Below are 20,281 nucleotides of genomic sequence, written 5' to 3'. Positions count from 1 at the left end.
GCTGGAGAGGCTCCCAGCTTTCCTGATGCCCAGCATTGCAGGCCCAAGCTCCCCCCACGGCTTCCTTGCTGCTGGGAGAGGGTTTCTGGATCAGTGAGCCCACGGATTCTGGTTTGGGAATTCCGTCTGCACCCTCCTTGCCCTGCTGCCTCCCCTCCAACCCACCCAGCGTGTGGGCACCCACATGTCTCCCTGGGGCAAGGGGCCATACCTGGGGTGGGGTCACATAATCAGACACATCCATGACCCTGTTGGCATAGAGTCCGAAGCCTTTCACCTTGGTTACCACCGAGGACTCAATGGCCGAATCCCGCACCTGGTACGCCTTCTCGTGCAAGAAAACCCACCTGGGGCAGGAGAGCAGAGATGAAGAGAAAGAGAGGAGTCCATTAGACCCAGCAGGCAGAGGCCGGGAGAGGTGTCCTTCCTGCCAACATCAGGATGTGCCTGGCAGGGTGTGTCTGCGGGGGGGGGGGGGGGGGGGGACAGCCCTTGCTGGAGGCCTGGGACCTAGACTGAGTCCTTGGTTGGCTTCCCTGTCCCCCATTACCACCCACCCTTGTGCCTTTTTAGACTTTCCCTCCTAATTGTTCTCCCCTTCATGAAACTTTAATGTCACAGGTATCTGTTTATGTAATGTATGCATATTTGTGCTTTATGCATAAAAAGAGTGAGAACCAATTTTCACCCCCTTGAGGGCCATATGGCCCTGTTGAGGATGTACGGGTTAAAGTCATTCCCTGCCAGCTGGAGGACACCTTTCTGGCAGGCATCAGAGGGAGAGAGAGAGAGAAGGGGCCGAGAATCCTAGGCTTCTGGTCCTGTGCATCTCAGCTTTGTTCACGGCTGTATCCTGAGTGCCCAACACACAGTAGATGTTCAGTAAACACATCAATCTGCCAGGCACACCCTGCCTTTGGGAGCTGGGTGCCTGGCAGAATCTCCATCTGTCCAAATGTCAGCTGAGAAGGACACAGGAGGAAGGGAGGGGCAGTGACTGAGCCTTTACCTGGAAGGTAAATGAAACTGGGTTGGGGGTTGGGTGGGGACGGCCCTATATCTCATTCCTTGGATCGTGCTGCCACCCAGTGGCCATTTACCTGTACTGCTGCCTCCTTGCAGCTTCAAGAGCCATTATGGCAATGGTCCCCAAGCTTTTTGGCACCAGGGGACTGGTTTCATGCAAGACAGTTTTCCCATGGGATGGCGGAGGGGCGGGGGGGGGCTTGTTTTGGGATGATTCAAGCACATTACCTATATTGTGCAGTCAAACCTCTCTGCTAATGACAATTGGTATTTGCAGCCACTCCTCAGCTCTAGCATCACCACCTCAGCTCCACCTCAGATCATCAGGCATTAGATTCTCATAAGGAGCACACGACCTAGACCCCACCCATGCGCAGTTTACAGTAGGGTTCGAGCTCCTATGAGAATCTAATGCTGCTGCTGCTCTGACAGGAGGCGGAGCTTATGCGATGATGTGAGTGATGGGGAGCCGCTGTAAATACAGAGGAAGCTTCCCTCACCTGCAGCTCACCTCCTGCTGTGTGGCCCAGTTCCTAACAGGCCCATACTGGTCCACAGCCCAGGGTTTGGGACCACGTGGATGGGGCAAGGCCTCCTTCCCTTCTATCCCCACCTGCCTCCTCAGACTCTCCCAGCCTTCCCTAGCAGCAAGAAAGACCTGCAGACACTCGCTGACAACATTGCTTTCCCCTGCACTTCTGTTAGGCGCCTGCCTTTCCATTTCCATCGCAGCCCCCACGGCTCAAGCCATGCTCAGTTTCACTTAACACTGCCCTTACAGCCCTCTGTGCGGCTCCATTTATTCCTGATGGCTCACTGGGAGGTAGCTGCTGTTACTGTCCCCATTCTACAGATGAGAAAATCTTACTGAATACGTTTGGAAAATGCCGTGCGATACCCACCCCCGCTTCAGAGAGAAACATACAGTATCAACAAGCAAATACACATCTGCTAAATTTTATTATCCTCATTGTCTCCCAATCTTATTTGACCTTAGAAACCAGGTCAGGTTTGGGAGAAGGGCCAATGACATCTCACAGAAGCGAGGAGAGGGCACTTTTAGAAATGCTGGGTTAGGGTCATTTTCTGCATCTAACCAGGGTGGTCCAAAGTTGGAAAAACACATCAGAGAAAGGTGAGTGGAAGGGACTTGAGACTGTGTGGCCCAAGAAGGCAGAGCTGTGGGAGTTCGAGGCCGAGAAGCTGCACGGCAGCACTGGGGCTGACCCGAGGAGTTTATAAGGAGGTGGGTGAGGACGGCAAGCCCAGAACCAGGCCAGCTGCTGTGGGAGATGGTGAGCCGCGTGCCCGGGAAGACTCCGGGACCGCCTGATGCTCGCCTTCCGGGCGTGCTGAGAGAGGGCTCCTTCCTCGGGTGGGGGTTGGCTCGGATGACCTCGGGGTCTCCCACTGTTGGAAGATGCCAAGGGGAGCAGCTCCCAGGACATGCTGGGGTCACAGTCACTTGTAGGTTGGATGCCACTGTCACATTTACTGCAAACACAAGCTGATGCTTGCAAGTGGCTCCTTGTTCAGTTTCTAGTTGGAGGGTTTGGAGTTAGCCCCATAACGGGGCTTCCCTCACTCACTTGAATTCTTTTTTTCCTTCATATTTAAATTTCTATTTTGATAAGTAAACAGTATTTACTATTGACAAGTAATAATTCCATATACTTATGGGGTACACTGTGAATGTTTTTTTGATATATGTATACATTGTAGAATGATTATATCAAGCTAATTCATGTATCCATCACCTCACATATTCATCACTTTTTTTCTTTTAACTTTTTGTAGAGACGGGGTCTCGCTATGTTGCCCAGGCTGGTCTTGAACTCCCGGCCTCAAGCAATCCTCCTGCCTCGGCTTCCCAAAGCACTGGGTGTACAGGCTTGAGCCACTGTGCCCGGCTTATCATTTTTGGTAGTGTCACTTGTTTGAATAATGAATGTTTGCTTTCCTGAGTGGGAGAGAAAGGGTGGAGTCGCAGCAGTGGCAAATAGCTCCAGACCTGTTACCTGTTTTATTGGCGTTGCCTTATAGCAGGTAGCATCCTGATTAACGCACCATTAGGAGTTTATTGTCATGCTTGTAAAATGCTTTTATGAACACCGCAGCCTCTATGGAGGCCTGTGATGTCATTTGCTTTACCTTTCCAGCACTTTTGTTGTCCTTTTTTACGGAAGGGGAGGGGTTTTATTAAGATCTCACAAAGAAGTATGCCCTACATGGAAATCTCATCGGCCATGTTATGTCCCAGCAGAAGAGCAGGGACCATCCTTGTTAGAGAAAACAGTGAAGTTATCCGAAAGAGCATCGTTAGCTCAAGGCCCTGGGCTCTGTAGAGTGAAGGGGTGAGGTCTCGGGCCCAGCTACAATGGCTTCTGCCGCAGCTGTACACTCACCAGAGAGCAAGCCGCAGTCTAAACGCACCCTTCTGGAACCTCAACGTGCCTAGCCACAGAATGGACACATTTCTCAACGTTGATCTAAGGAAATGGTTTTCTGAGGCTGCTCCACCTGTCCTTAAAGTCCACAAAGATTTGCAGATGAGAAGCAGAGTTCAGATTATTATCATCATATAACCAACACAGCACATGCTGATCCGAGTCCTTTGATGAATCCTTCCTGATAGGACAGCTTTATTACCTGCAGGCCGTAAATGAGGAAGCTGAGACACAGAGGGGTGTGCTAACCTGCCCAAGGTCACACAGCTGGTCTATGTGTTCCAAACCAGGCAGCCGGCCCCAGACCACTCACAAGCACCTCACTCTGGGCTCTCCAGCTGTATCCCAGCTCAGGGCTAGGCCACGCTGGCCCCTCAACTAGATGCTGGTGCTTGTCTTGCTGGCTCTGGCTCATCACCAGGGAGACCATCTCCTAGCTTAGGAAAGTCTCAAGAGGAAGGGGCCGGGACTCCGAGGGACAATTAACCAATCTCTTTCCTCCTCCTCCTCCCCCGCCTTCAAGGCTCCTTCTTGTGCCCAGCGGGGAGGAGAGACCACATTAGAATTCTCTCTGAGTTAAATAACAAGTGGAAGAATTTTAGTGGTCCCACAGGGCCCGAGGACTTCATCAGGGCAGCTCGAAAGAAGGGGATGCTTCATTTCCAGAACGGAGGGGCTGAGTCTGTCTCTGGAGGCCAGGGCTTAGGAGCTGGGGCAGCACTGAGCCTTCAATTCTTGGCATTTACTCTGCGGCTCTGACTTACTTTGTTCTCGAATTCCTGGTTTATTATTTATAGAGCGGAAGGCGGGTGGCAGCTCCTTGGCAGGTGGGATGTGCAGGAAGGAGGCCAGAGCAGCGCCCCAGCACCCTCCCGTCCACCCCCAGGGAGTCAAGGAGGCGGCCAGGGAGTGGGTGTGAAGAGTGTGTGCTGCGTGTGCAGGAGGAGAGGGGTCTCCTAGGAAAGTGTGAGCTAGGCAGAGGGAAAGGGGGAGGCGCGATGGGGAGGCTATGAAATAGTCACCAGCTCTTACTGAATCACCATCTCAGCAAGGAGCTTGACATATGTTACCTGCCCTCCCCGTAACTCCCCGGGAGGAGCTATTCCCAAACCCATTTTCCAGATACAGAGACTGAGACTTAGAGATGTGAAGTGATTCAGCCAAGCCTCCACTCCTGGCTGGGGTCAGAGCCAGGCTTCTATCCGGGTGCTCCATGCTCCCCGGGCTGCTGAGAGGTGAGAGGCAGGTGGGAGTGAGAGATGTTCCTCTCTGGGGACCAGTGTGCCGACGAGGGCTGCAAGGATGGGTGGGGGGCCAGGAAGGTGGGAGTCCAGGCTCTTCTCTTTAAACCAGAGCAGCTCCTCCCTTTTAACTGCCTTCTATATTGAGTTCCTACCTACAATCCGAAATGAGGCTGAATATTACGAATCAAAGGGGGTGTCCACACAGATGGTGAGTTTGCTGGATTGTGCCTCGTAGGGGAGAGGGACAGGGCAGGGAGAACAGGGCTGTGATATAGGCTCCATCCACCACCACGCTGGTCCTCCTGAGGAACGGGGCATCAGAGGGCTGGGAAGTGCCCTCCCTGCTGGTTTTCAGGAAGGCCCTGGAAGGCAAGCTCAGGCCAAGCACCCGCCAGTGCTTCCAGGGACACAGGCCCCAGGGATCTCCTTCTACTTGCTCCTCAGGTCCCCACAGGATCCAGAAAGGGGACTGGCCCTTACGAAGTCCCACCCCACAGAAGACATCGGGGATTACCACCTGGGCCCAGAAAAGATGGGGGAAAGTCCGGGCCTCTCTGTTCACCTGGGCTGGGGAGAGGAAAGCAGTGGGGAAGGTGCCGACCACAGATGAGCAGTTGGGGCGAGGGGTGGGGTGAGAGTGCGACAGCCTCCAGGCCAGGCGGTGGGTGTGTTGCTGCCATAAACGCTGGCTCGGCTATGCACGCTCTAGGAGAGGCCGTGCATCTTACCTGCCTGGCTGGGATAACAGGGAAGATATTCGAGTTAACACTGCAGCATTAAAAATCCTTTCAGATTCGAGTGCGTCCAAGCCATCATCTCTCCGCACAGGGCTGCATGGCCTCTGCAGGTTTTCCAGCTCTGTCCTGCTCCCTCTGTCCTCTGGCGCACCAGCCAGGGCCATCTCCCAGACTCAGCTCTCATCCATCACGTCTGTCTGTCTGTCTCACTCTCACACACACATGCACAGGTTAAAACGCTTTGTAGCTTCCTGTTCATTCCTTTCCTGAAAAAAATGAAAGCTCTCTGGGAGTGTCTGAGGTCCAGCTTCTGTTCCCATCCACCTTACACCACTCGCCTCTGCTTCCTCGACTCTGGCCACGGCGACCTTCTTTTCTTCCCCCTATACCCCCCCGCCCCCACCCCTGGTTTGCCAGGCTCCTTCCCTTGGCTAAGGGCGGGCTTCTCTGCCTTGGACCCTCTTCCTTTCCTTTTTTTCACCTGGGTTGCTCCTACTTGTCCTTCAGGTCTTGGCTCCAGAAAACCTCATTCCCTGAGCTGGTCAAACAGCTCCATAGAAGCTTCTCTCCTGGAACTGGGCACCTCTGAGTTCGGTGAAATTTTACATTTGTTTGTGGAGATTAGCGGATTCATGTCCATCTCTTGCCTTACGCTGCAAGCCCCACGAGGGCAAGGACCCCGCCGTCTGCTTTCGCCCCCCCATTCTGTCCTCAGTGCACGATGCCTGGCATGCACAGACACTCCGTATGTTTTTGCTAAATTACTGACAGTGGATTCATGAAGTCACAATAGCGCCTGGGTTTCCGTTCACACAGATGGGGCTCGGGCCGGGGGCTGGGCCACAGAGTGCACTAATGCAGCAGGAAGACGCTGTCCGTGGGGAGCTGTCAGGCTGGAAGGTGGATGAGGATGGATATCAAGATGCCACAAGCCTCACATGCTTGCTCTGGCAGGCTGGGCTCCAGCCCTGAGGACTGGAGGATTCGATCTGATCATGATGGGGAGAAGAGACAAGGGCTGAGTGGGCCGGCCCAGGAACCGGCTGTCTCTAGTCCCCATCAATCTCCCACCTGGAGCCAATGGAGCTGGGCCAGGCCGGGAATGCGGTGAGCCAGCTTTTGCACTCACCTGGACCAACATACCGTCTTGCGGCCATAAACAATCATAGCATTGAATATCACGCAAACACAGCACATTCATGAACTAACTTTGAGCCAAGCAAGCCCTGGAGATACAGACATGAAATGTTAGCAGAGCTCACGTCTCACAAAGCCTCAACATTGGAACTTCAAGGCCATTTAATCCTACTCCAAAGTTTCAATCCTTTTCTAATAGCACTGGATGTACAGCCTTGTTACAATACTCACGTATGTCCGGAAGCCTACTGGCTCTCTCTGAGCACGCAGAGCAAAATACATCGCTTACAAAGTCGCATCTAGCCACCCTTCCACGCACGTCCTCACACTGCTCCCACCTTCCAGGCAAACAGGCCGTCGCACACACAGCTCCAGCCCACATGCCCGAGGGATGTCCCCTTTGACCTGCTTGAATCAACTCACGACAGTTAGGCAGTGGCTTGCTGTCTCACACACAGACCCATTGTTTCAAGAACAGCATGACACCAGAGACCCCGCACATCAGGAAAGAAAACCTTTGAAGTTTCTGCTCGTGTTTCCTGGTGCCCACCAGTGTGTGGAAACGACCACAAGAAAGACAGAACCTGCGTTTCTTCTGCCAGCCATTGTCTGCTCTGTGGCCCTTTGTGTGCGTGTGTGTGTGTGTGTGTGTGTGTGTGTAGGTGTGTGTGCCCCCAGGACATGGGGGCTGAGAGCAGGCGGTTGGACCTTCCTGGCTCTTTCGCAGCTCCCAGGATGGGTTACGTGGCCCAAAGTCAGGGGAAGGTAGGGACCTTATGTTTGTTGACAAAGGAGCGTTTCTGGATTCTTAGGGAATCTGCCCTACGTTCAGAAAAGCTACTTTTCTCCTCAGCAACTCTTCCCTTCAGCGTTATTTGTGCCTGCATTTCTCCTCACCTCAAGGGGCAGTTCCCCCTTTGTCCTACCCTCCAGGAGCCAGAGCTTCTTCCCTTGCCAAGCTCCCTCACCGTCTCGCCGTCCATGTCAGGAGGGAATTCCTCCTTCTAAAGCAGATCCAGCTCTCTCCTTCCCTCCCCATCGTTTTCAACTTGATCAACCTGCCATCATCTCCCTTGTCTCAGTGCCTTCCCTTCCCTCTTCCTGTGCTCCCTTGTCCTTCTGAGACCCCAAAGAGTCGACTGACGGGAATGGGAAGATGGGGATGGGGTGGGCTGCCTGTTCTCTGATTGGAGGGATGAGAGGAGGGAGAGGGGAGATGGAGCACCTGGGACCTCCCTGGTGGAGGGCAGTGCCTGGGCAGAGATCTTACTCCTTAGAGTGTGTGTCTCGAAACCACTCTCTAACTCTGGGGGATTTACTGGAAAAAAGAATTCATCTGTGGACCAGGTCCTGGGTGGGGATGGCAGAGGCCAGACCTTAGGACATGGTTCTGCAGAAGAAAGCATTTCCCCCAAGAGAGGAGAAGCTCAGGAAGCTGGGTGGTGGCACTGAGGCAAGAGGGGCAGGACAGGATGCCAGGCAGCCCTCCCCTCCTAGGACCTGAAGGGCCACAGACTCACCCCACAAAGTAGGAGATGATCAGAAGCTGAACAACTCGGTTGATGATCCCGATGGTCCAGCTCTTCACAACCACCGACTTGGTGGTCTCATAGGTGAAGAAGTCTGATATGCAGTTCATGCCGGGAGAGTGCTCAGGGACCACTCGGACAGCCCGGATAGCAGCCTCAGGAGAGCGAGGTCCTTGGGACAGGGAGACAGAGATCACAGCCTGGAAGCGGCAGCTTAGAGGGGCTCAAGGAATGGGGAGCCTGTTCCTTTCAGGCAGGCAACCCTAGTCAGTGTCCAGGCTCTCTTTGCTCTTGTCACTCTGGCTGCCAAGATGCCAGGGCCAGGGCGGGGGACCCCTTTATGTTCATCTCCACTCCACTCCCCTGTGATGTCACAGCAGGGGTGGGGTCTCCGGTTCTGGGCTCCTGATTGCCTGGGATGTAGCTGGCGGGGGCCCTCTGGGACTTGTGTTTTATCTGCACTCCGTCTACTATTTCTGTTCTGTTCTCTTCTGCTGCATCCTCACTCCAGCTCACCAGCTGCTCACGCTCTCCCTAAAGCCCCTTGCAGTGTCCCATCCCCCAGTCACTTAACAGCCTTGCCTGTGCTGAGGACCTCCTTCATTCCTGAGTGTCTGCTGAATCCCACCCAATTCTGCAGCCATCCCCTTCCTTCCCCTGAGTTGCCTCCAGTGGCATGGATTAGGGGGAGGGGGTCTCCTGAACATTTTTCTGGGACTCCCGGGGTTGGGATGAGTAAAGAGTCACATATTTATAACTCCAGTTGGCTATGGCTGAAGGTCTACCTGTAGCATAACAGTTATCACATTTTTTTTTTTTTTACTGTCAGCTTAGTTACGTGAATCATTCATTAGATTATGTTTTCCTGAAACTTGTTCACTAGTTTCTCAAATGAATTTATATTGCCAGAGAGTGCTGGAATAGCCATAACCAGCGGTTAAAGCTATAAGTTCAGGGGAGACAAGGGTGCATTCCTGTTATCTCTTATCTCAGGATTGAGTTAGCAGACTGGTGTAATGATTGTCAGAGAAATCTTGAGTTTAAATATTCTGTCCTAATGTCTTTGTACAGGACATACATAATCAGTCATTCTGAACATAGAGTCACTGTGATTCTGACAGAAGAGAACTGGGTTCTAGTCTCCAGCTTTGTTGCCAACTCACTGAGACCTTGGGCAGCGCTTCTTTGGGTCTCAGTTTCCCCATCTGTAAAAGGAGGTTGGAGTAGAACAACTCAAACATCTCTTCCAGGTCTGGCCCTCTGTGATTTTGCAAGATGCACCCTGGGACTATAGGAGGGAGGCCTGGCTTCCGCAACCCCAGGACCATGTGGTTTCAAATCAGTTCTGCCTCCAGGGAGAATCTGACACCAGCACTTGAACTTGATACTGACATTTGCCAGCCTCCTGCGGGGGATCCATAAATTGTGGTTATGGATGTGAAGATTTTGGGTGTAGACTCTTTTCAAAAACGACCCAATCCCACTCCACAGTACAGCCAGAGAGCAGTACAGTCACAAAGACACCAACGCCTGCATTTCTCTCCACAACTCTTTAAATTTTCTTCTTGTCCCACAGACTCCTTTCCACGCCACAGAAACTATTTGGCAGAAGAGAGTGACCTGCATCATTCCAAACCAGCCCCCCCTCCCCCGGAGAAAGTCTCATGAAATAAAAGACAAAAGTACACAATTTCCCTTTAGAATTTGGTCTCCACTGAGGAAGTGTCTGCAGCTTTCTAAACAGCCTCACACGGTCCCATTTATTCGTCAGACGCCACCTGGGTGGGACTTCGCCGCAACCACCCTTCCTTCAGGTCCTCCAGAGTCGTCGACGCTCTATGTGACCGTCTCGTAGGCGGGTCGCCTTGTGCCTCTATAGCCAGCTCGTCTTCTCTATGGTCCGCGCGCGGCTTCCGGTGGCGGGCCGCGGGGCCGCGCACGCGGGAAAAGCTTCCCCAGCGTTCCCCCCCAATCCCCCGCGTCCCCGCCCCCCTCCGTGTCCCCCCCATCGCGCCCACCTCCCGCGCCCGGGCGGTCGCGAGGCTACAGCTTGAGGAGGTAGGTGGTCGGCATTCCCTGGCCCCAGGGAAGGGCCCGCTCCCCCCCCCGGGACGCTCGAAATGGACCGTTCCGCGTTCGAATCCGCGGGCAGCGGGCGAATCCATTTTATGGGGAGGGGTGAACCGTGAGTCTGGGGCCGCGCCGTGGTGGGAACGGTGCGAGGGGAAACCCTGCACTCTGAGCTGAGTTGGGGCGCGGGCAAAGTGCAGGCTCCAGGCAGGCCCTGTGGTTCCGCTGCTCGTTGCCATGGCTCCCAGTGGAGCGCCCAGAGCGGATGTGGGGTTGGGAAGTAAGCGCTACTCCAGGCCCGGTTCTCCAGCCAGGCCTGGGCCTGGCCTTACGAGCACTGCAAAGCCCGCCTGTGGGTTTCCAGGCAGAAGAGATGCCGAGACATCCCAGGCGTAGCCAGAACAAGCCACCTGGCTCCATCCGTGAGCACAGTGAAGTGTTGTATTTCTTGCTTATCTATCTCTCTCTTGAATTCAGACTCCCAACCCGCTGAGTATCTGCACACCCACCCAGGAGTTGGGGCCCAGCTCGCAGTTCATTCGGTTCCCCTTGTGCAGCCTAGGGCTCTGTGCCCGGGCCACCACGGGCAGGGCAACATGGCAGAGACACTGGAGTTCAACGACGTCTATCAGGAGGTGAAAGGCTCCATGGTGAGAATGGCTTGGGTATTTAATACAGGTGGAGAGAGGGAAGGAGGGTAGAGTTTTTATCCGTTAACAAGAGCTTCGTTTCATAAGCTTTACTTTGGAAGAGGAAGACCCTGTACAACGTGTATACCTGGTGTTTCCCCCAACACAAGGCAGTGCTGAGTGTCTCAAGAGTCATGGGGACCGTATATGCTGTTCAATCCCAAATCTCTGTGTTACAAAGGAGGAAACTGAGGACCTGCAAGTGTTCTGGATGTCAGGGCCAGGTTTAGACTCCAGACTTCCTGGCCACTTGTCTCTTATTACTGGCCCTCACCACTTCAGCTGTTGCTCTTGCATTGCTAATTTGGCCAGCCCCCTAGCAGCCAGAATGGGTGTTGCGTGGAGAATTGTACCCAGCACATGCTATGTACTGTCCCCATGCATCTGGGCCTGCTTTTCCCACAGAATGATGGTCGGCTGAGGTTGAGCCGCCAGGGCATCATCTTCAAGAATAGCAAGACGGGCAAAGTGGACAACATCCAGGCTGGGGAGTTAACAGAAGGCATCTGGCGCCGTGTAGCTCTGGGTCATGGACTTAAACTACTCACAAAGAATGGCCATGTCTACAAGTATGATGGCTTTCGAGAATCGGTGAGATGTCCTGTTGGTATAAGCCTCCTTTTTACTGTGCCATCTTGCTTTAATATTGAGAGTTGGGGTTCCTTCCTCTGATAACCATGTAGTTGCTAGTTTGAGCTCCTTAGAGCAGAGCTACGGAGGCCATTAAGCAAACAGTATTCAGCTTTGAGTATCGAAGTCTTGTGAGTTTCCTTGTCCCTTGACTCCAGAAGATTTACTCCTGTCTTGGTTTAGATGGTGGTTTCCACTTTTATCCAGGTTCAGAATCTTGATGCTTCAGTTTGGGTTTCTTTTCTGAATTTGAACTGCTTGAGTTAAAGACTTGGTTTTAATTCCTACTTCTATTAAAGCAATACCTGGACACAGTTTAAAAACTCAGATAGCACTGTGAGGCCCATAACCAGGAATGTCAATTTCTTACTCTACTCCCCTAACCTGAGATCCAGTTCCCAGAGGCAACCTCTTTCAACATGTTTTAAGCAATTTTAGAGCCTGAGATGCTAAGTCAGCATGGATTTATGATAAAGGGTATTTGGGACAGTTTTCTCAGAAATACATAATACCAGGACGTTCAAGTCTGTGTTAAGGCCACCAGGGTTTATTGGGATTGTGCTTTCTCCCCTCCACCCACAGGAGTTTGAGAAACTCTCTGATTTCTTCAAAACTCACTATTGCCTTGAGCTAATGGAGAAGGACTTATGTGTGAAGGGCTGGAACTGGGGGACAGTGAAGTTTGGTGGTGAGTCCCAGGGAAGATTGAGGTTTGGGGGAGAAAATAGGATGAAGGGTTTCAGCCTTTAACTTGTTTTGCTCTCTTCCCTCTGCCCGTGTCTCTGATTCCCTATCAGTTGGCATGTTCATCGTGTATTTATCGAGCACCTACAGTGTGTCAGGCACTCACTGTGCCTGGTCTTGGGGTACAGTGTGAACAAAATCATCCCAGTATCCTATCCTCATGGAACTTCCAGTTTGGTGGGAATGTTGTTTATACAGACATTAGGGGAGGAGCTTGTGGCTTGATAAGCTCTTTCCTCACAGGGCAGCTGCTTTCCTTTGACATTGGTGACCAGCCGGTCTTTGAGATACCCCTCAGCAACGTGTCCCAGTGCACTACAGGCAAGAATGAGGTGACATTGGAATTCCACCAGAACGATGATGCAGAGGTGTCTCTCATGGAGGTGCGCTTCTACGTCCCTCCTACACAAGAGGATGGTGTGGACCCTGTTGAGGTGAGGCTTCCCCTGGTTGCCTTGAGAACAGATGGAGCTTAGCAGGCCTTGGCTGGCTTGGGAGCTGGGGCCTGCTGCCTGATTACCAGTGTGCCTTTGCAGGCCTTTGCCCAGAACGTGTTGTCAAAGGCGGACGTAATCCAAGCCACCGGAGATGCCATCTGCATCTTCCGGGAGCTGCAGTGTCTGACTCCCCGTGGTCGTTATGACATTCGGATCTACCCCACCTTTCTGCACCTGCACGGCAAGACCTTTGACTACAAGATCCCCTATACCACGGTACTGCGTCTCTTTTTGCTGCCTCACAAGGACCAGCGCCAGATGTTCTTTGTGGTAAGCAGCAACCCCGGGCGGTGGATAATTCTGGTTGTTACCTCAGTTTTTAGCAGATAGATCTCACTGGGTTCAGGGTTCTCTGTTGGTTAATTGCAAGCTCTTGTGGAACATCTTGCTGTCTTCTTTTCCTTACCAGATCAGCCTGGATCCCCCCATCAAGCAGGGCCAAACCCGTTACCACTTCCTGATCCTCCTCTTCTCCAAGGACGAGGACATCTCCTTGACTCTGAACATGAACGAGTGAGTGTCTCCTTGGACTTGCTTCCTGCCACTGTTTAGGCAGGAGACAGGCATGCTGTTAGAAGTCAGTAGTGCTTGTGACCTCATCTTGCTCTGTTTGTAGGGAAGAGGTGGAGAAGCGCTTTGAGGGGCGGCTCACCAAGAACATGTCAGGATCCCTCTACGAGATGGTCAGCCGGGTCATGAAAGCACTGGTGAACCGCAAGATCACAGTGCCAGGCAACTTCCAAGGGTGAGAGTGCAGGCCCAGGGCCCCGGCCTGCCGGGGGATGGGAAATGCCTGGACTCTTTGTTAAACCCCTTTTGAGTTGGGAATGCAGCCTATTAGAGGCCTGGATGGGACCTTGTGTCATCATGGGTGTCAGCACCTTCGTCAGAGCAGCTTAGTGAGATTTACTCAGTTGAGGGCCTGAGGACACACGTGTCACTGCTGCTAGATATGCCCTTTGGCTCTGCTGAGGTTGGCGCTGACTGGGCTCCCTGCACACTCAATAGGCACTCAGGGGCCCAGTGCATCACCTGTTCCTACAAGGCCAGCTCAGGACTGCTGTACCCGCTGGAGCGGGGCTTCATCTATGTCCACAAGCCTCCCGTGCACATCCGCTTCGATGAGATCTCCTTTGTCAACTTTGCCCGTGGCACCACCACCACTCGCTCCTTTGACTTTGAAATTGAGACCAAACAGGGCACTCAGTATACCTTCAGCAGCATTGAGAGGTGAGAGCTCCGCCAGTCACTCCTGGGCATCCTGGTCCTGCTCCACCCTCGAACGGCAGCCTAGCATGGCCGGGGCCCCTCTCTGAGCCCTGAGCAGAATTTTTCATTTGCTTCATTGGGATTTAGTCCTTTTCTCTGGAGTAAGCAGATTTGGACGCCTCTCCATTGCTTTCCTTCTGTTTGTTAAAAAAAAGTTATTTTCCATATCGTGAAAGCTATGTGTGTTCAGCATTAGCCCTTTTTCTCTTCCACTCCCCCCATGATGGACATTCTGTCTCTTTCTTTCCTGGGATGAGCTTTGTGCTCGAGAACATAGCAGCTAATGTCTATTGAGTGCTCACTGTAGCCTAAATGTTTTGCAAACATCTTCATGTTTAATCCTCGTATCAACCCTGTGAAGTATGAAATGCCAATAAAAAGATGAAACATCCCTTCTCCCGCACTCTTGCCCTGCTCAGTGCGTATTTGGTAAACAGATACACACTCCTCTCTGCCTTTTCTTTCCCAGAGCTCTTCAGAGCCATGCAGGTTCCTCTGTCAGGGCTAATGTCTGACTCTTCCTTGCTGCTATCCTTTGGGGGGGGGGGGGGTCTCTGAGCTGTTGGGTTGGATAGTGTGGTCAAGAGCTCCAGGTCCCGTAGTCTACCCTGGCCCATCGGTGTCAGAACACTGTTTACTTCACCCCTGTGTTGGCCCTACCTGTCTGTTGACACAGTGCATCTCCCCTCACAGGGAGGAGTATGGAAAGCTGTTTGATTTTGTCAACGCAAAAAAGCTCAACATTAAAAACCGAGGATTGAAAGAGGTACCTCTGTGTGGGAAGGAAGAGCCTCTCTCCTGTTCTTTCTGTAGGGGAGAAAGGGGCAGAGATTTTTCCAGCTTCTTTTTCATTCTCTCTTCTCTTCTTACCCTTATAGAAAAAAGAGGTGCGTGTGACCCTTTCCCTTCCTGGTGCAGGTTTCCTCTGCATGACTTTAGATCAGTCTCTGCAGCCCCTCAAGAGCCCTGAGTGGGGCTGAGGGAGGGAGGGGCTTGGACTAACCCAGTTGGCAGGAGTACCCGGGCACAGGCCCTGCACGTTGGCTGTGTGTGGACATTCCAGCCCCAGGGTCTTCTGGGAGCTGCTGCTCTGGCTTTACAGGCATGGGGGAGTGCTTTTGAGTGTGCAGGGATTGTGGCTTGAGGGCGAGTTGGTCCTCACTCCCATCTCTTCCCTGGCTAGGGCATGAACCCCAGCTACGACGAGTATGCCGACTCTGATGAAGACCAGCATGATGCCTACTTGGAGAGAATGAAGGAGGAGGGCAAGATCCGGGAGGAGAATGCCAACGACAGCAGCGATGACTCAGGAGAAGAAACTGGTGGGCTAGCCTCAGTGCTGGGGCGTAGGGACAGTCAGACTCTCTTCCTTGTGGCCTGGGTGGGGCTTGCCCTTAGGCCACAGATGGGTGTCTGGGAAAGGGGGCGGGATTTCCATTGAGGGGAAGCTGATACATCCTTTGTCCTTTTTCAGATGAGTCATTCAACCCAGGTGAAGAGGAAGAAGATGTGGCAGAGGAGTGAGTTTTGGTTGTACCTTGTTGGGGTGAGATGGTGACCTACAAGCTTGAGAGACCAGAAGATTTCTGGACATTTCGTGTGCCCCAGCGTTAGGCACTGACTCAGGGTGGGAAAGTGACCTCCAATGAAGCGATACATGAAAACATTTCAGAAATTGGCAAGGGCTTTATAAGTACAAGACATGTTTTGGAATGAGAGCCCATGCTTGCCCACCTGCTCACTGGGAGTTGCTGGACAAGTCATTGAATCTGTTTCCTCGTCTGTGAATGGCAGTAGTACCTGTGCCAGATTGGTTAAGGCTCTTGATTGCCAGTGGCAGAAATGTGACTCAAACTGACCATAAAAGGGAATTTTGTGAGTTCATGTAACTGCAGAGTCCGGGGATACACCTGGCTTCTGGCACTACTGGATCCAGGCACTCAGATCTATTTTTTCCAATTTTCTTAGTTTTAGATAAGTTTGTCCCATGGGGTGCCCAGTGACTTTCAGAAGCTCTGAGCAGGCTTAATCCTACTGGTTTAATACCCGGAAGTGTCTCTTCTCTTGGTGAACAGCATAGTGAACGGCCTCCTCCTAGCCTGAGTTAGGAGGATGTGCATGGCTCCAATGGGCCAGGACGAGGCGAGTGCCCACCTTTAGAGCCTGTGGTTGGGGTGAGCCCCTCCTAAGTAGGGACAAGGTATTTCCTAACAGAAATTGGGACTCCACTGTCTTAATCCAGAAGGATTGGGAATGAATGTTGGGCAGCAGAAAACTCCAGAAAAAACATCCAACAGGAGTCCCCTAGTTCAGCTTGCCACATGCTTGTGAAAGTACCTTAAAAACCCCAGCAGTGTATAGGTGTGAGGTAGTTCCATTTTCTGAAGAGTTTCATGTGTATTGGCAGGACTATCTGCCATATGGGTGCACACTGGGTTGCACTGAAGTTGGTTTTCCTCATTTTTGGTAGTAGCCAATTACCTCTTAATCAGAATGGACTGTAGGGTAGATTACGATGATTAAGGGAAGTGGTGAAGTGGACCTGGGCCATGTCCTGGGGATGGACTAGGACCTGGGCTAGGCCAAGACCAAGGAGAGCAGCTAAAACCTGTTGGTTCATTTGTTTTTCATTGACTGATTCAATAACTAACCCATTGCTGTGTCTGGGTGTGGAGAGGGGATGGAAGAAGCCACCTCAGCAAATGGGAGGAAGCAGGGTTGGGGATTGGTGGGGGGAGGCTGTCCTCTGGTCTTCCTCCCTCGTCCTTTCTGGGCAAGTGTCTTTGGATTCACTGTGCTCCTGTCCTGAGGCTATGGGGTCCTGTCTTCCCTCCCTGAGTGTAAACCCTACGTTCTGGCAGGTTTGATAGCAATGCCTCAGCCAGCTCCTCCAGTAATGAGGGTGACAGTGACCGGGATGAGAAGAAGCGGAAACAGCTCAAAAAGGCCAAGATGGCCAAGGATCGCAAGAGCCGCAAGAAGCCTATGGAGGTGCAGACTCTCCTCTAGATGGGAGGGGTGGGTGTGTGTCGGGAATCCATTCTCTTTACCTTCTGTCTACCACCAGTAGGACCTGTTGATTCGTCTTCCTGGGGCTGCTTTTTGTAGCCAGTAATTATTACCTTGAGGGGTATCATCTTGGAAATTTTTCTCTCTGGTCCTGAGGTAATTAGCTTCTAGAAGATCTGAATTAGCAGACAGGCTTCTTCTGTCTCAGGAGCCCAGAGGAAACGGGGTCCCTAGTAAGCTAGGCACTGGGGGACAGAGGGGAAGACATGATCCCTGCCCTTAGGGAACTCTCAGTCTAGCCTGATGCTATTTTCCTCTGGTTTTTTCCCCCAAGTTCGGTGATCCAAATAATTTCTTTGGGAGAATGTGGTCGTGGGGGAGTGGTCTGAGGGAAATAGATAGCTGAAGGCATTTGAGTTCTCTCTTACGTAGGTGAAGAAAGGCAAAGACCCCAATGCCCCCAAGAGGCCCATGTCTGCCTACATGCTGTGGCTCAATGCCAGTCGAGAGAAGATCAAGTCAGACCACCCTGGCATCAGTATCACAGATCTTTCCAAGAAGGCAGGCGAGATCTGGAAAGGAATGTCCAAAGAGAAGAAAGAGGTGAGTAGCAGCAGAGAAGGGGGTGGTGAATCTCATAGGCTGGTGAGAGGGGCTTTCTTGGGGTGGTGATGTAACTGACAGAGGGGCCAGAGTGAGCTGTTGGCGGAACCTTTCTGTATAGATTTCACCTGCATCGGGGAAGAGATCTCAGTCTTTGCTGTTTTTGTGTGTGTGTATGTGTGTGAGATAGGAGTGGGATCGCAAGGCTGAGGATGCCAGGAGGGAATATGAAAAAGCCATGAAAGAATATGAAGGGGGCCGAGGCGAGTCTTCCAAGAGGTGAGTGTTGGGAACAACATGGCCCAGTAACTGCCTTTTTGGCAGAGTATTTTTTGCAGGTCAGAGGTGAGCACTGGAATGTTAAGGATAGTAGATACGCTTTTGACCACAGTAGGGCAGTGTTCTCAAACTTGGGAGCCATTGCCCAAGCATGGGTGATGTGGTAGGGATTCAAGTCACCGGTAAACACAGCCCATTTTCCTGGAGGGTCCATTTTATTTGAAGGTATGGGGGAATTAAATTATTATGGGGCACAATGCACAATTCACATGAATTTTTAAAGATGAACCAAGAAATATCAAATAAGTTTTGTGCATGGGTTGCTTCAGGCTATGATCTTGATTCTTTTGGTTTGCTCACTTACGATGCTCTCCCTTCCGGTGACATGGCTGTTTACATTCAGAGTGAAATGGGCAGTGTGGCTGGGATTGGGAAAGGCCTTGTCAAAGCTGGGAGAGGTTTGGCCCAGCCCCTTTTCCCTCTTGCTAACATAGGGACAAGTCAAAGAAGAAGAAGAAAGTAAAGGTAAAGATGGAGAAGAAATCAACGCCCTCTAGGGGCTCCTCATCCAAGTCATCCTCGTCGTCAAGGCAGCTAAGTGAGAGCTTCAAGAGCAAAGAATTTGTGTCTAGTGATGAGAGCTCTTCAGGAGAGAACAAGAGCAAAAAGAAGAGAAGGCGGAGTGAGGTGTGCCTGTGGGGGCTGTGGGGCTGGGCAGGTGAGGGCATGTGAGCGTGTGGGGGGTGGTCTGTAAGCATAATGAGTTGGAGTGGATGGGATTCTGAGGTTCCAAAGGTGGGTGCTGCAGTTGTAGGGAGGGGTAGGGAATTGGGGGCTCTTCGCCAATGGAGAGTGGCCAGGAGACCAGCCAAGACTCCACACCTTTCCCCTTAAGAGACCTTTGGTTTTCAGGACTCCGAAGAAGAGGAACTAGCCAGTACTCCCCCCAGCTCAGAAGACTCAGCATCCGGATCCGATGAGTAGAGAGGAGGAGGATTCTCCCTCTTTGTGCTTGCCTTGTCACACCCCCAGGCTCCCCACCCATGTTTTGGTACCAGTTTCTCCTCAAGAAATGTAGCCCTTGGATTCTGTGCCATCTGAACAAGCTGTCCTGCTGGTATGCACTTCACTGGGGCAGCAGGGGAGGCCCCTTCACTCTGCTGCTTCATGAGGATGGCTCTTTATAATGTGGGGAGAGACTGGGTGGGAGGCAGGGTAATGCAGGATCCAAATCCTCATCCTACTTTCCCGACCTTAGGGATATAGCTGCTTCTTGTCTTATTCAAGTTGCCGCAGCAGGGGTCATGTGAGGTCAGGCCTGTAGCTCCTAACTGGGGCCTATTTCTACTTTTATTTTGTATTTCTGGTCTGTGAAAATCATTTAATAAAGGGAACTGACTTTGGAAACTATGTCCTTATGTCTATTTTTTCTGGCCCTTTTGTATTGCTCCCTCTTCTCTTGGTGGCGGTTACCATTGTGTCATGATTGGGCAGGGCCCTCTTGGCTGGCCGGGAAGCAAGTCTCCAGGTACATTCTGTTCTGTTCCCGGCTGGACAAGCATTGGTTTTCACCCTCTTCTGCCGGGATGAGCAACCTGAGAGCTTAGAAATGAAAGCTGATCTGATTAGGAAGTCACTCTCACAGTTCCACTCCATTAGCCCAGCTAGGGGGAGGAAGCTCTTGGCTCCATCCTTAATCACCTATGAGTCCAGGGTCTTCCAAGGCTTTCGATAATATAATCAGGATTGACTATCCTTCTTGCAACTGGGGGAGTGGAAACCTGAGCTGGGGAGTTGGAGAGGACGATGTTTGTGTGTGGGGTGGTGGTGGTGAGGGGTGCGGTGAGATGGAAAGGTATGGAATATGTATGAAGCTTTTGTTCTTATGGAAAAGGAAATACCAAGTTTTAGGGTTGGTAAGAACCTATATCTGAGAAAGGGGCCTAAAAGGAGATAAAGGGCACCAACGAGGAAACTAGAGTTGTCAGACTTCCTCACGGTGGCTGTAAGCCTGAATTTACACACGTGGGGAGGCCACGTTGTGGACGTCCTCAGGAGGACTCAGGTGGTTGTAACAGGAAACCTCTCCAGTCCGCCAACGGCTACCTTCTTTCTAGCCGTGGCTCTATGATGCTGCAATCAGTGCAGGCGGCTGGGCCTGAGGCTGGGCAGTCTAGGCAGTCGTCTCGGTGGCCCTTTTCCCCGGCGCTTGTAGCCGGATTGCGTCAGTTTCGCTCGAGACCCAGCCTGGGGCTGGCCCCTCATTTGCAAGGCTCATGAATAATTGAGCACTGGGGGGCGCCTGTTTGCCTACAGTGGGACGGATCCCGCTCGGACTTCCACTCCTGGTTTCCACCGGCTCATGAATATT

The 20,281-nt window shown here is 52.2% G+C and overlaps 2 protein-coding genes across 2 annotated transcripts in view; one reads left to right on the top strand and one right to left on the bottom strand.

Moving 5' to 3' along the window:
• The window catches only part of P2RX3 (purinergic receptor P2X 3), a 28,193-nt gene extending 19,963 nt beyond the window's left edge, over window positions 1-8,230 (bottom strand). The window contains exons 1-2 of the mRNA XM_069470016.1: window positions 8,112-8,230; window positions 212-347 (exon numbers count right to left, since the gene is read on the bottom strand). Of these exons, the coding sequence (XP_069326117.1) occupies window positions 212-347; window positions 8,112-8,230 (255 nt within the window). The remainder of the gene's footprint in view (window positions 1-211; window positions 348-8,111) is intronic.
• A 1,780-nt stretch (window positions 8,231-10,010) lies between these two features.
• Window positions 10,011-19,317, top strand: SSRP1 (structure specific recognition protein 1). Its single transcript, XM_069471401.1, has 17 exons — window positions 10,011-10,178; window positions 10,668-10,840; window positions 11,285-11,470; window positions 12,092-12,197; window positions 12,497-12,687; window positions 12,790-13,020; window positions 13,160-13,263; window positions 13,367-13,495; window positions 13,759-13,980; window positions 14,713-14,785; window positions 15,203-15,341; window positions 15,494-15,539; window positions 16,881-17,010; window positions 17,461-17,631; window positions 17,822-17,910; window positions 18,405-18,597; window positions 18,823-19,317. The coding sequence occupies exons 2-17, from the start codon at window positions 10,787-10,789 to the stop codon at window positions 18,892-18,894; spliced, it is 2,136 nt and encodes a 711-aa protein (XP_069327502.1). The 5' UTR covers window positions 10,011-10,178; window positions 10,668-10,786; the 3' UTR covers window positions 18,895-19,317.
• The last annotated feature ends 964 nt before the right edge of the window (window positions 19,318-20,281 follow it).

The sequence above is a fragment of the Eulemur rufifrons genome, chromosome 6 (genome assembly GCF_041146395.1).
Source record: "Eulemur rufifrons isolate Redbay chromosome 6, OSU_ERuf_1, whole genome shotgun sequence".
Classification (NCBI taxonomy): domain Eukaryota; kingdom Metazoa; phylum Chordata; class Mammalia; order Primates; family Lemuridae; genus Eulemur; species Eulemur rufifrons.
Note: the sequence above shows the minus strand (reverse complement) of the source record. Positions and strands in the feature narration are given on the sequence as shown.